Here is a 12,996-nt window from a genome sequence, read left to right as displayed (position 1 = left end):
CACATTTCACTGAACAGAAAAGCACCACTTAAACATGTCAGGTATAAGATTCAGTGGAAATACAGCCAGTGCCTGATAAAGTAGCATTACTGTAACTGGAGTTATAACAAGAACCGTGGGTTTATGCAGCATTTGGGGAGCTGCAGCTATGGCCCACTGAGTAAACACCTTGTCCCGTAAGCACAAAATCACGTGTTCAAATTCCATTGCATGTGTAATTGTGTGAATAATAATCAGGGCTTAATCTGTCACTGAATATTTTCCGGGTCGCTGGTGCGGAGTGAAGTAGGCAGCACAGCCCCGGTAGCCACGGCGATAGCGAAAGGGACACACAGGACGTGGTGTGCCGGGTGTCAGCATATTTTTCAGAGTCGCTGACACAGGGCAGCCCTGGCCGAAATTATCTCCATATATATAAAAGGCAAAGTTGTGATTATGTGTGTCTGTTCAAACTGTTTAGTGTACTTCCCGACATGCAACAAACTTGAAATTTTCCATGTGGGTACTTTCCAGACTGTACACCATGCAAAAATTATTAAAATACACTTGTGGTTTTTTGGGGGGGGGGGGTGCTCAATAATGCATATTTTTTCGCACGACAAGTGAGCTGTGACGTCAAATCTGTCACCTGACCCGCGCATGTGGAAGCGTAACGCATTGTAGTGTAGCAGTTAGCGCGCCGCGCTACGAACCCGGCGACCCCGAGTTCGATTCCCGCTCACGGCCACCACCGGTGACGATTATTTCAACCGCTCCTGGGCCTCCCCTAGGTCGACTCAGCCTCAAACGAGTAACTGCTGTGGTGTGTGAACATCGCCACTGGGGACACAAAGGCGGCCGGGCGTGGTGCTGTCACCCACCCCTTCGTCTCTATATATAAAAGGGAAATTTGTGAATGTGTGTCTGTTCGAAATGTTTAGCATACTTCCCGACATGCAAAAAACTTGAAATTTGCTATGTGGGTAGCTTCCAGACTGTACACAATGCAAAAAGTATAAAAATATACGTCAGTATTTTGGGGGGAGGGGGGGGGGGCGCATTAATGGATAGATTTTGCATGGCAAGTGAGCGGTCACGTCACACCTGTGATGTCACCCGCATGCTGCAGAATCACGCAGTGTGCCTGCTGACGTCACGCATCCCCCCCCACCCTCCGCGTAGGCCGTGTATTAATCCAAGACAAGAATCCAAGTCTCGGGCGAAGCCGGGTAGTAAAGCTAGTTCCTTACAGAATAAACCTCAAATAATTCACAGCCCTATGTGAACCAACTGCTGCACGGAGGCCTCCACCCCCCCCATGCCATGTTAATCACGGCAGTTTCTTTGACCATACTTTACCAAGCCGGTCAATGTGCGTTGGCGGAGAGAGGGGTGCTCTGGACCAGTTCAGATATCACTCTCGGCCACTGATGTCAGACACGGCAGCCAGGATCATAACGCAGCTCGCAAACTCCTGTGCCCCCTCCAGCTCGCTCATGCTTCTTCATTCATCGCTTGACACCTGCAATAATTTCTGCTCGTGTTCCCTGGTTTCTATTGTTATTATTTTACGAATTGTTTCACATTTTTGTGGATTCAATCTTTTGCTTAGCATCACAGTCCATAAATCGCTGTAATTCATCTAAAACGTCTAAACTAAACTAAACTATGTATTTTACCTGGTAAGGCCCACTGAGCTATATAGCCTTTTTTTAGAAGCAACCTGGCCACAAATGATAGCTCAACAAAGTGGGTTATCACGTGGAAATGTATTGCAGCCAAATACTCTAAACTTGTGTTTCTAAATGTTGGAGCGAAAAACCGGAAGACCTGGAGAAAAATCCACGCGATCACGGAGAAAACATGCAAACTCCAAATATATAGGAGTCAGGGTAGGGATTGAACCCACAACCTCCTGCATACCAGGCGAGGTAGTTAACATCTCGCTACAATTGTGTTCGACAAAATGATATCGTTTGCATTCCAGCCCGTTCCCTCCACCTTAAATACACTATCCTAGCTAACACATTATTTCAAGTTATGACATTCATTTTATAACTTTATAACTTCTCAAGGAACTTGAATCTGTTGTTTATGGTCGAAAAGAATGGCTACGAACTCCAAACCACAGACAATACAACATCGCATGGTCCCAAAACAAATCTCAAGGAATGACGGAATAATCCATGATAGAGGTGTTTTGGGTTAGATCGCGTAACTAACTCAAAAAGCCTCTATCATGGATGACATTGGTCGCGAAAGCCTACTTGTTGAAATTACAGAATAACTTAATAAACCTATTTTCGATTTAAAGATTTCGTGACTGCAGGGATTCATATTCTTGGTTCTTTCGGTAAAGTCACGCAGAAGGGAAATAATAAATTTGAAAAAAAACGCCACTTTTTTCAAATTTTCTTGCTGTGGTTTTCACACCTGATGATGATTGCTCGTGTTGCAATCGAAACGTCGTGATAATTTTATTGTTTTATTTTTTAATATTTCATTATTTCCCTTCTGCGTGACTTTACCGAAAGAACCAAGAATATTAATAAACTTCATTATGGACAAGCGAACCACACGTTGGTAGTCTATCGTTGTTGTAATTGCAATCACTTTTATACCGTACACTACTCTTGCAACTCTTGTTGCGTAACTTTATTGAAATGTAGGAACGGTAGCGCGCATGATATGCACGTCTAATTTCATACGTAGGCTTCCACGACGAAACATTACGCTTCACAACTGGTTTATTTTGGGTTAGTGTAGGAAAAAGAATAACGTATGTTCAATTGGATATCTGTGAAAAAGAGCTTCTTAGCTCATCGGATTCCTCCGGTATAAATAAATATTCTGATTCTGAATTAGAGCTATGAACCCTCCACCAACTGACAAATAATCCAAAACAAATCAAGGTTGTCCACGTGGGCAAACGTGCTACTCGATGTCGGTTGCTTTTCTTCTTCTTCTTCTTCAACAAAACCGGTTACGTTGAAAAGCAAGGGGAAAACGTCGAATGAATGGAATGTCTTGAGCGTCACTGAACTGAGGCGGAGATGCACGACCAGACATGATTTATGCTCTTAGAACTTCACCAAGAGTTGCAAAGCGAGAATACACACCACCACCACCCCACTGGCGTTAACCACTTCCCGATAAGAATTAACACGTGTGGGGCCAAAACTGTCATCATTAATCGCGCATATATTTAAAATCGATGTTAATGTGTTTCATTAACTTCATTTAAACGTACACCATAAACGTAGTTAATGAAAAAAGAATGTCGTTAAGATGCGATGCAATTGAATGCAGACACTTAATTGGCGGACGCAGCTTCTAAAAACAATGCAGTTACAACGCAACACAGCTGTGAAAATTCCCACTTAATTCTACAGCAGTGTGGCGTCTTCTAAAAAGGCACAATTGCAATAACCAATTGCACGGGGCATTATACAAGGCGATTCATTCACAGATGCCCAAATGATTTCCAACGAACCCCACCACACCTTGTCTTCTCAACAGCTGATGATTGACTATCGTGGAAGCCACAGTTTCACATCCCACCCCATACCTTACGGAGGCGAGTGTAAATAATATTATATTTTTTAAACTTTTTTTTTTTAAACACGCTTTCATGAAATGTACCGTACTAGTAATGGAAGAACTCCACGACTCCAGGAAGTGGCCCCGAAGCTTGCCACAACGTAAGGGGACCATGGCCAATTACAGCCAACGTCAGTTTACAGTGGACAATTAGACCCAAGCCGAAACATAACATATACAAAAAATAATGTAAAATTTTTTTTAATAATATAATATAATAATGTCATCAGTATGACATAAGTATACCAAGTTTGCAGTCGATACCACATTGGGAAGTGGGTTAAAATAGAGTTACAAGATTTGAGGATACAACAACAGTGAGTTAATAGAAAGCGTGTTAAAAGTTAAGTGGGCCATCCTTTGAGTAGCTACGCAAAACTGTCAAAACTTGACTACCACCCCCCCATCTCTCTGTACGCACGCGGACTTTCTACACACTCCCCCCCACTCCGAATCCTATAGAACGGCCGATATTTAATCCACGCAGAAACCATCAAGGATTAAAAATATTAACGTGTTTAAGCAAACACGATAGTCCACCGCCGGCTGCATTAAAGAATTAAGTCGCGTACCCTGGCCACTAAATTTAGCTGAGCTGCGTGATAGCTGCAGTCAGGGGGGGGGGGGGGCGGGGGGGGGCACGGTGGCACACGAGTGACACCTCTCCCACACTCCCACTTCTAGTACTTGTCGTCTCACAGCTGAAGACGCTGAACTGTGGCTCATTTGAAGGCCAATGTAGACAAATTATTATCCAGGCTTCACCCCCCACCCCATGTTTACTATGCGTACATTGTCAGTAGACCCCCCCCCCCCCCATACGCAAGCTACGCATTTGGGTTAACCCCCCTCCTCCATGCGTACGTACTAAATGGATGCCCCCTAAAAGGTTGTGTTCCATATAATTACCTGGCTGGGGGTAACTGTACAAGGAAACTGCTCTGAATACAGTGGAGTATCTGTAAATGGATCAGCGGGGAATTCATAAACGGATCACCCCGTATAATAGCAACGGAAAGTATATTCAGACTATTAATATAACAATAATAACGGCGCTCTTATCGTGCACTTTGCACAGACACGGGGTACACACAGTAAACATCTCTTGTTTATAGCTTTTAACAGGCTGTTGGGGGGGGGGGTGGGGGGCTAAAGACACGGCACACGTGGGGGTGGTTGTGGCCAGAACCACGTCCAGCCGCCTTTGTATCCCGCCAAGCGCTCATAGTTACACACCGCATCGGATACTTTTTTCAAGGCTGAGTCGACCTAGGGGCGGCCCAGGACCGGTTGGGATACTCGCACCCTGTTGGTGGTTCGTGGCGGAGTGCGCTAACCGCCCCGCCACCGCTCCCCACAATAATGTAACAATAGAGTACAAAGACAAAGCTTCCCCTCCTCCACCGTACAGCCTGTAACAGACTCTTGGACAAGAGGCTGGGTGGCCTGCACCACACACGGACGCCTTCGTCTCCCCCGTGGCGACGTTTTACACATCGCACCATCTACTCTACTCATTTGAGGTCGAGTCGATCTAGGGGAGGCCCGGCACCGGTTCAGAATAATCGTCACCGGTGTTGGCCGTGAGCGGGAATCAAACGGAGGTCGGGTGGCGTAGTGCGCTAACCACTGCGCCACCGCTCCCCGCAATAACGTAATAAGAGTTACACACATATGTAACATCAAACACACAGTGGATATAAAGAGTACGAGATTACACGGCAAATACCTAGCACCTGTGTGCTGAACTTCATTCGCACCGTACGTAGCCAACCATGCTAATCGTAGGTGCAGTAACTTACAACGAATGACCTTGAGAAGGACCCCCAACTCAAAGCGTAAAGTAAACCATTCAACAAAACAACACCGTTCAACAAGAGTCACGTTCCGTTCAATCCTTAATCACTGCGAGCATATTGCTGTGCGTTGTTGTATTTTCACCACAATTTTAGAATATGAAACACCCACGACTTACTTACTACGCCTGCTGCTGCTGCTACTGCCCAGGTATCCGCCAACTCTCCTCGGCTCTTGTTAGCGAAAGTCACTCCCTTCCCACCGCCACCACCACCATCATCATCATGACCGACGCCCAAAGATAAATTCTCCTTCCCCATCCACCCATCCGCGGTGATTAACAAGGGAGAAGACGATCATCATCACCACCAACCCCACGGGCTTGCTAGGGACAAGCCCACCACCACCCCCCCACCCTGTGAACACGACCGTGGTGCTGGCCACCCACCCCCTCGTGTGCCGTGCCCGCCTTGATAGGTGCTCGCTAACAGCACTTGCCCCCAACAAGTGTGCCCAGGCTATACGGGGGAACTTTGTCTTTGCCCCGTTGGGGGGAGCGGTGGTGTAGTGATTAGCGCGCTGCGCTACGAACCCCGGCTACCCGAGTTCGATTCCCGCTCACGGCCAATACCCTGTGACGATTATCTGAACCGGTCCTGGGCCTCCACTAGGTCGACTCAGCCTCAAATGAGTACCTGGTGGGGTGTGTAGTAAACATCGCCACTGGGGAGACAAAGGCGGCCGGGCGTGGTGGTGCTGGCCACCCACCCCCTCGTGTGCCGTGCGGGCCTTGATAGGCGCTCGCTAACAGCACTTGCCCCAACAGTCTGTTGCAGGCTGTACGGGGGATCTTTGTCTTTGTGCCTCGCTCACTCAAAACCCGGCTTAACCAGTCGGTCTGGTCAAAAGTTTGAGGAGGGGTCTCCAAATCACGAGATTGCAGCTGAATGGGTAACAGATATCATTACTAACCATCCTAACAAAAGGAGAAACACGGTGTGCTTGCTTGCGCCCAAAAAAGACAGAAATCCATACACGTTGCCACGGTTATCTTTGTATACCGTATATATATGAAAGGTAGCAATTCAAATAATGTCCTCATGTACAGTGGTGCAGGTTTCGTAACTGTCTCGTGACCCTACAACTGGCCAGCATTTGACCCCACAAATGCCATATATTATTTTATAAAGTTTCCACCACCGTACATGAATAGCAGTGCAGCAAAAAATCCATTGTTGTAGCGTACGTCTATGCTACCGGCGCCGTCATCACTACTCACCAAGCGGCGTGCGGATTGGTGGTGGATCGTAACAAAGACAAAGATCCCCCTGTATAGCCTGAACAGACTGTTGGGGCAAGTGCTGTTTGTGTGTTCTCCCTTGTTGAGATTTATAAGAGGCACGGGGTGACCAATAAGGTCTGAATTGGTCTGTAATAAGGTAGGAGGCACTTAAGACTTTCGTGACTGCAGGAATTCATATTATTTGGTTCTTTCGGTAAAGTCACGTAGATAGAAGACATATTTCCAATGATTGCTGAGTCTATAACCTTCCTCTCGGTAGAAATTGTCTGTCTGTAGAAATGAAACTGAAAACTGAACGCGACAAATAAAGGCTCTGGATAGATGGCTTCATGAACGAATCTTTGTTGATAGCCAGTAGGCTTGCAAAGTACCATCGTCTTAGAGAAATCAATTTCGTGTGAGCCAGCCGCATTAAAATAATGATCAGCCACGGCCGAGGTATTGGTCCTACCGTGTTTCAGATCTGCCTTATGTTCACGAACACGGTCCGAGACGTGTCACTTAGTTTCCCCAATGTAACAGCTTAGTTTGTAGACACCGGGATATTGCATGTCAGGGATCACATCCTTCACAGATGGGATGAGATCACGAATTTTATGTACTGTGTTAAATCGGACCTGGATCTTGTGTTTGTTCATGATTTTGGAACTTTTTTTGGTTATCACTGCTATGTAAGGCAAGGTGATGTTTTTTTGTTTGATCCTCAGATGGCTCCTTCCTCATGGTTGGGGTGATGGCTTTGCGGATTGTGGAGTCAGAATATCCATTCGCTCTCTCATTCACACACCGCACCAGGTACTCATTCGAGTCGACTTGGGGGGGGGGGGGGACTTGACCGGTTCAGTTAATCGCCACTGGTGTTGGCCGTGAGCTGGAATCGAACTCGGGTGGCAGGTTCATAGCGCTGACTGCTTCACTGCCGCAACACGCGTTATACAACACAACCGTCCATTGTTCTATCATCCCCTGCTGCTGTATGAAGACCAGCATATTACGCCGTGACAGCGTGCGTGCGTAATTTATTTAGCTCGCTAGTCAACGCCAGTTATGTTAGCTAGCTGTGTTCTAGTCCAGGCTTGTAAGTATTCACATGTAGGACACAGTGATGGTGTGTGGATGCATCCCTCTCCATCAACAAACCTCGTGCTGTCATCGACCGAATGGTTTAGATCCGGTGGGATGGTTTGTAACTTGTTAGACGTGTTTATCCATGATAGAGGTTTTTGGGTTAGATCTCGTAAATATAATTGTGTCGTTAAATTCACACGCTGTGAGTTTTACTCTCCAACATAACCGGTGTTGCCATACCAGTAACGAATTGGCACGTTCTGTTTACGTGACAAACCTTACTAATTGGCTGTGTCGGGTGGTGGCAGGTTTAACGACACATTTATATTTACGCTAACCCAAAAACCTTAATTGTGTATAATATTGGTCGCGAAAGCCTCCTACCACGTGTTCAAATACGTGTGTTTACTTTTCAGTCCGGCGTTGATAAGATGTAAAATTCATAAAATGTAAGCATTAACGTTTTGCTGCTATATTTTAACATTGTATAAACTGTAATGAAAAATTATTGCTGAATTCGCATAAGTAATGTTATTTTCTTCGTCTTCTTCTCCTAATATAAACATATAAAGTATTTTTTTTAAATATATAACGCTAACTGATGTTTGTTGGTGTTTAGTTGTATTATTGCTGAAAGGCTGAGGGGAAGTTGTGTGGTGGTGTGGAGCGGTAGTGTAGCGGTTAGCGCGCTACACTACGAACCCGACACCCAGTGACCATTAGCTGAACCGGTCCTGGGCCTCCACTAGGTCGACTCAGCCTCAAATGTGTTCCTGGTGCGATGTGTAGACATCGCCACTGGGGAGACAAAGGCGGCCGGGCGTGGTTGCTGGCCACCCACCAACCTCGTGTGCCCTTCTGGACCTTCATAGGTATAACTCGGAAAATAACATTTGCCCCAACAATCTGTTAAGACAATATGGGGGATTTTTGTGTGATTGTGCAGGCCGGGGAAGACTAACACTTCTTTTTCTGTGTGTGTGTGAAACAGGCTTTCTCCCATGACCTCAACATTATTTCAGTCACGTACTTCAGTCTCTTCTGCGCAGTTGCGTGGGTGGTCTCACAAAGGGGTTACAGAGAACACAACGCAGGCTGCGCCGTCATCTTTCTGTTCTGATAAAACCACATTTGTCATTGGCAGCCCGGCTAATGACTGCTCTTATAGAAGCTGCTGCTGTGCATTAGGGACATATATCATCCCACGCCATGGAGACACTGGCGGAGACAGTGGGGGGTGGCACGTGCCCCCCCCCCCCCCCAATGATCCGATCGAAATCCATAATTTCGATCGGATCATTGGGGTTTATTAGTAATACATCGGAATTTTGCGACCCCCACTGCCACTGTGTAGCATATTATTATTATTATGTGCCAGGGACTCTATGAGATGATAGGACAATCGTCTGAGTCCATAATTGGCAATAGGTAACGGCAAAGCAGTTATAAGTGACTCACAGAATAGTGCGCAGTCGACTTTCCTGAAGGCATCGACACCTTCAGCGAGCGTGATGCCAATCACACAACGCGGTTCGAATTCGACGCCTCGATCGATGTCTGCACCATCGCCGCACACGCGTTGAACAAAAACCAAGGGGCAACTCCTTACTAACAACTCCTTACTTACTAACAACTCCTTACTTACTAACAACTCCTCTATCATTTGTCATTGCTGGAGGGGTTGCCCCCCCTACCTGAAAATCCTGGCTCCGCCATTGGATGACGAAATGGCATTATCCATGCCACACGTAAGGAAAAGAGATGTTCATTTGTCTCTTAACATAAAGGTAAAATATTAGTTTTGTCGACAAGCGAATTGGCCTCGGCGTTTGTTTAACACGCCTGTGACACTTGATGAGACCAGGAAGGTCATAACCAGCCCCGGGTTTGCTTAAACAAATGTTGTTACTAAATTGTAGAGCCAAACGGAAGCCTATTGTCGTGTATATCAAACTATATATACAAGCTTGTGCACGGCCCTTTTGCGATTTCACAGTATTTTAGTACCGCGAAGGAAGCGCTGTAAAGCAATCGGAACAAAAATAAAAACACATTCACTGCTGGCAGAGGGTCTCTGCACACCGTGCGGGTATCATGGCTATTAGTTTATCATACCTCACGATGCTGGTAAGTCTGGCTTGGCAAAGGCAGGGAGTACAGACGCGGGGGTGGGGGGGGGGGCATGGACATAAGTGTGCAACAATGAATTGGCAGCAATCCCCTCTGCTAAACAACACTGCGGTACCAGTCGCGCAGCATTTATTAAACAAACCTTGTGCTCGGTGTCCATCGGTCGGAGCATTCGCCACGCTCAACGCCTGCTTAATTATCTTCCGTTGTTGTTTGGTCACGGGCTATTTTGCAATCGCCCGGAATGCAATCACGATTCTGTGGCATATTTCCTCTGCGAGTTCGACATCTCATCCGTCAGAATAGTGAACTCTCAAAATATATTTTTTAAACCCCCCCCCCCCCCAGCAAAGCGTACCAAACCGTTATACGGCAAACCGCGGCGTGGTGGCATCTCTCCGTGAAAATCCGACGACGGCAGGAGCAGATGAAGGGAAAGCCCTTCCGCACCTTTCCTCGTGTGTCTCTCCTTAGCATCCCTTCCTTGTGCTCGTGAAGGAGCCGCTCTGCATTTCCTCCTGGCTTATATCTGTAGATGCTGATTGGACGCCCGTACTGTAAGAACATAATCATTTAGGCGCAGGCAGTGTGACCGCATGGCCAATTACCACTGTACAAAAGGGGCAGTGAAAGGAGTCAGTGGGAGCATTGTTGTGATGGCTACTATGCATTGGCTGCGGGTTAGAGAAGGGCATGCTTCATACCAGTGCAACAATTAATCGATTCATGGACACATTTATTAAATATTCTTAAACATTTTATCATCGTGCTTTTTATGGGCGTCACGCCATGAGATGAAGGTTCGATTCGGAACTTTTGCAGAGCAGTGCAATGACTACTTATTTGAGAATGCTCTGTGGAAACAGATGTAAAGAACTACTTCTCAGATCCCTTTTTAACCACGTAATGGGGCATCACTTTCACACATTCATCTGTTAAGGAGTAATGTTCGTCACATGACTGTCAAACGAAATGTATTTCATTTATGCGTTTCATCCTGAGAGCTGGATTTTAGCCAAATTAACAGCAAAAGCAAATTTTATTCGATTATTTCGTGCAGGCATTGGTGAACGGGCTATGCCCATCACAGCTCACTACACTTGGGAACCCAGTTTAAACACGGCGGATCTCGGTGGTTAATTCGGCACATTCCTCTGAGTCAGCCAGTCACCTCTAAAGGTGTAACAATACAAAAAGAATGTGTGCACACAGTGTGGACGTATAATAAAATGTTTTCATGTATTCAAATAGAATGTAAATTATATGGTAATGTCACACAATTCAAGATTATATGGTTTAAGCTAATGCAACTTATTTGCAAGAAGTAACCTGTGGCATTAAGCAGGCAGTAGGAGGCAATGCTCACTATGCATAATCCCCATCGAGTAATTTTCGGGTAATTCTCAACTTTGGCAAATTTGGACCCTGACGCAGTCACACGATGGCCGACTCTTGCATGTACTAACAATTTTTATTTTACTATTTAACGCCGACTGAGCTATACAGCTCTTTTTTCAGAAGTGACTTGGCCACAAATGATAGCTCTAAGAAGTGGCTTATCATGTGGAAATGCATCGCAGCCAAATACTCTCAACGCATGTTTCTAAATGTGGACAGGAAAAACCGGAGGACCCGGAGAAAAATCCACACGATCACGGGGAGAGCATGCAAACTCAAGGTCGGGACCCGACCCATGACCTCCTGAATATCAGGCGAGGAAGTTAACATCCCGCTAGAGCGATGTAACTTTTATGCTCATGAAGTGACCCAAACTGTATGAACGAGACGGAAAAACTGCCCACGCGGTTAAACAAAAACCAAGACAAAAGTGAATATCTTTGAATAGAATTGCAGCCCTGAATGACAATTCGTCAAATTGCCAGGGGTGGTGGTGGGGGAAGAATAATTCCACCTCTACTGATGTCTGTTTACAAATGCTGAGATGACTATCATTAACATTCACCAGGCCATTCAGCAACATGGTTTGCCATCCACATGTACATGAAGTTCCATTCGGCGATGTTTGACAAGTTTAAGACAGGGTATATTTAAAAAACGCTTGATGTAATAATGTAATTGTGTATCCAGGAAAGCCAAAAATGAGCCTCAAGGCTTATTTCTGGAGAGTCCTGCCATGGGACGTTTGGTCAAATAGTATTCACGAGTGTTTGCGCCATCTGGAAGGAAACTCAGAGTAAGCTGAGAAAAGTCTTGCATGTAAAGGGATAACTTGCAAAGCTCCGTACAGATGATGTCCAGAATTCATTGCTGTACGGTCATCGGCTGGCCACCTTGCAGCCCAGCGGGTTGAGAAGTTTCACAAAAACTCCGTGATCAACCCTCACCTCTAGAGCAGCGGAACCACACCTGGCTCCTCACCAAGAGCCTCTTCTACTCCCCATGTACAGCACTATACATAGACAGACCCGTGTTACAACTGGGTGGTGTTACGTGGTGCAGAGACATGGCCACGAACGAAGAAGGGTATCTGTGAGAAGCGGGCAGAGATGAGAATTCTCAGAAAAGGTAACAGAGGATAGACTTAGATGGTTTTGGCATTGTGTTGCGAAGAGACAAAGAAGTCTATGGAGACACCACCTGTGTAGGGCAGAAGGAGACGGAGGGTGAGATGGAAGGATGTGAAAAGGATGAGGTGGCATGAGATAACAGACGTGACGAAAGAAGAGGCACAGAATCGAGGTACATGGATACATAAAATCTGAGCGGCCGACCGCATGCAATAATATAACTTCTGGCTAAGAGGAAGTCACAGTTCTTTACATTGTGAGTGAATTCCAGTTGAATGTCCTGTTCATGTTGCAAGGTCCCAATACCTCATTCAACACAACACGCCTGACCTGCACGACTTAACATTCACGTTTGCGGTGCATTGAATTTGCATGTGAACAATCACACAACTATGCTCATGGCTCTGGGAAAAAAACCAACATACTACACATGGTGCGTGGCATTTTGAGTTTAAGTCATAACTGGCTGTGAAGGTTCCATCTACTCACTTCTAAATCTTCGAAGTAATTTTTGTTCATAATAAAGGTTTTTGGGTTAGATCGCGTTTATTTATAAATGTGTCGTAACCCTCCACCACCCGACACGGCCAA

The 12,996-nt window shown here is 45.9% G+C and overlaps 1 protein-coding gene across 5 annotated transcripts in view; it reads right to left on the bottom strand.

Moving 5' to 3' along the window:
• The window catches only part of LOC116950823 (hydroxylysine kinase-like), a 27,664-nt gene extending 14,668 nt beyond the window's left edge, over window positions 1-12,996 (bottom strand). The window contains exon 1 of one of the 5 annotated variants that reach the window (XM_076073093.1): window positions 10,020-12,996. In XM_076073093.1, coding sequence (XP_075929208.1) covers window positions 10,020-10,049 — 30 coding nt within the window. In that variant the 5' untranslated portion in view covers window positions 10,050-12,996. Of the gene's footprint in view, window positions 1-5,554; window positions 9,016-10,019 lie in introns of those variants that run through there. The other 4 variants (XM_076073095.1, XM_076073092.1, XM_032968911.2 and 1 more) reach the window with 4 other exon arrangements.

The sequence above is a fragment of the Petromyzon marinus genome, chromosome 40 (assembly GCF_048934315.1).
Source record: "Petromyzon marinus isolate PM22_M1 ecotype Great Lakes invasive population chromosome 40, UKy_Petmar_22M1.pri1.0, whole genome shotgun sequence".
NCBI classification, from domain to species: domain Eukaryota; kingdom Metazoa; phylum Chordata; class Hyperoartia; order Petromyzontiformes; family Petromyzontidae; genus Petromyzon; species Petromyzon marinus.
Note: the sequence above shows the minus strand (reverse complement) of the source record. Positions and strands in the feature narration are given on the sequence as shown.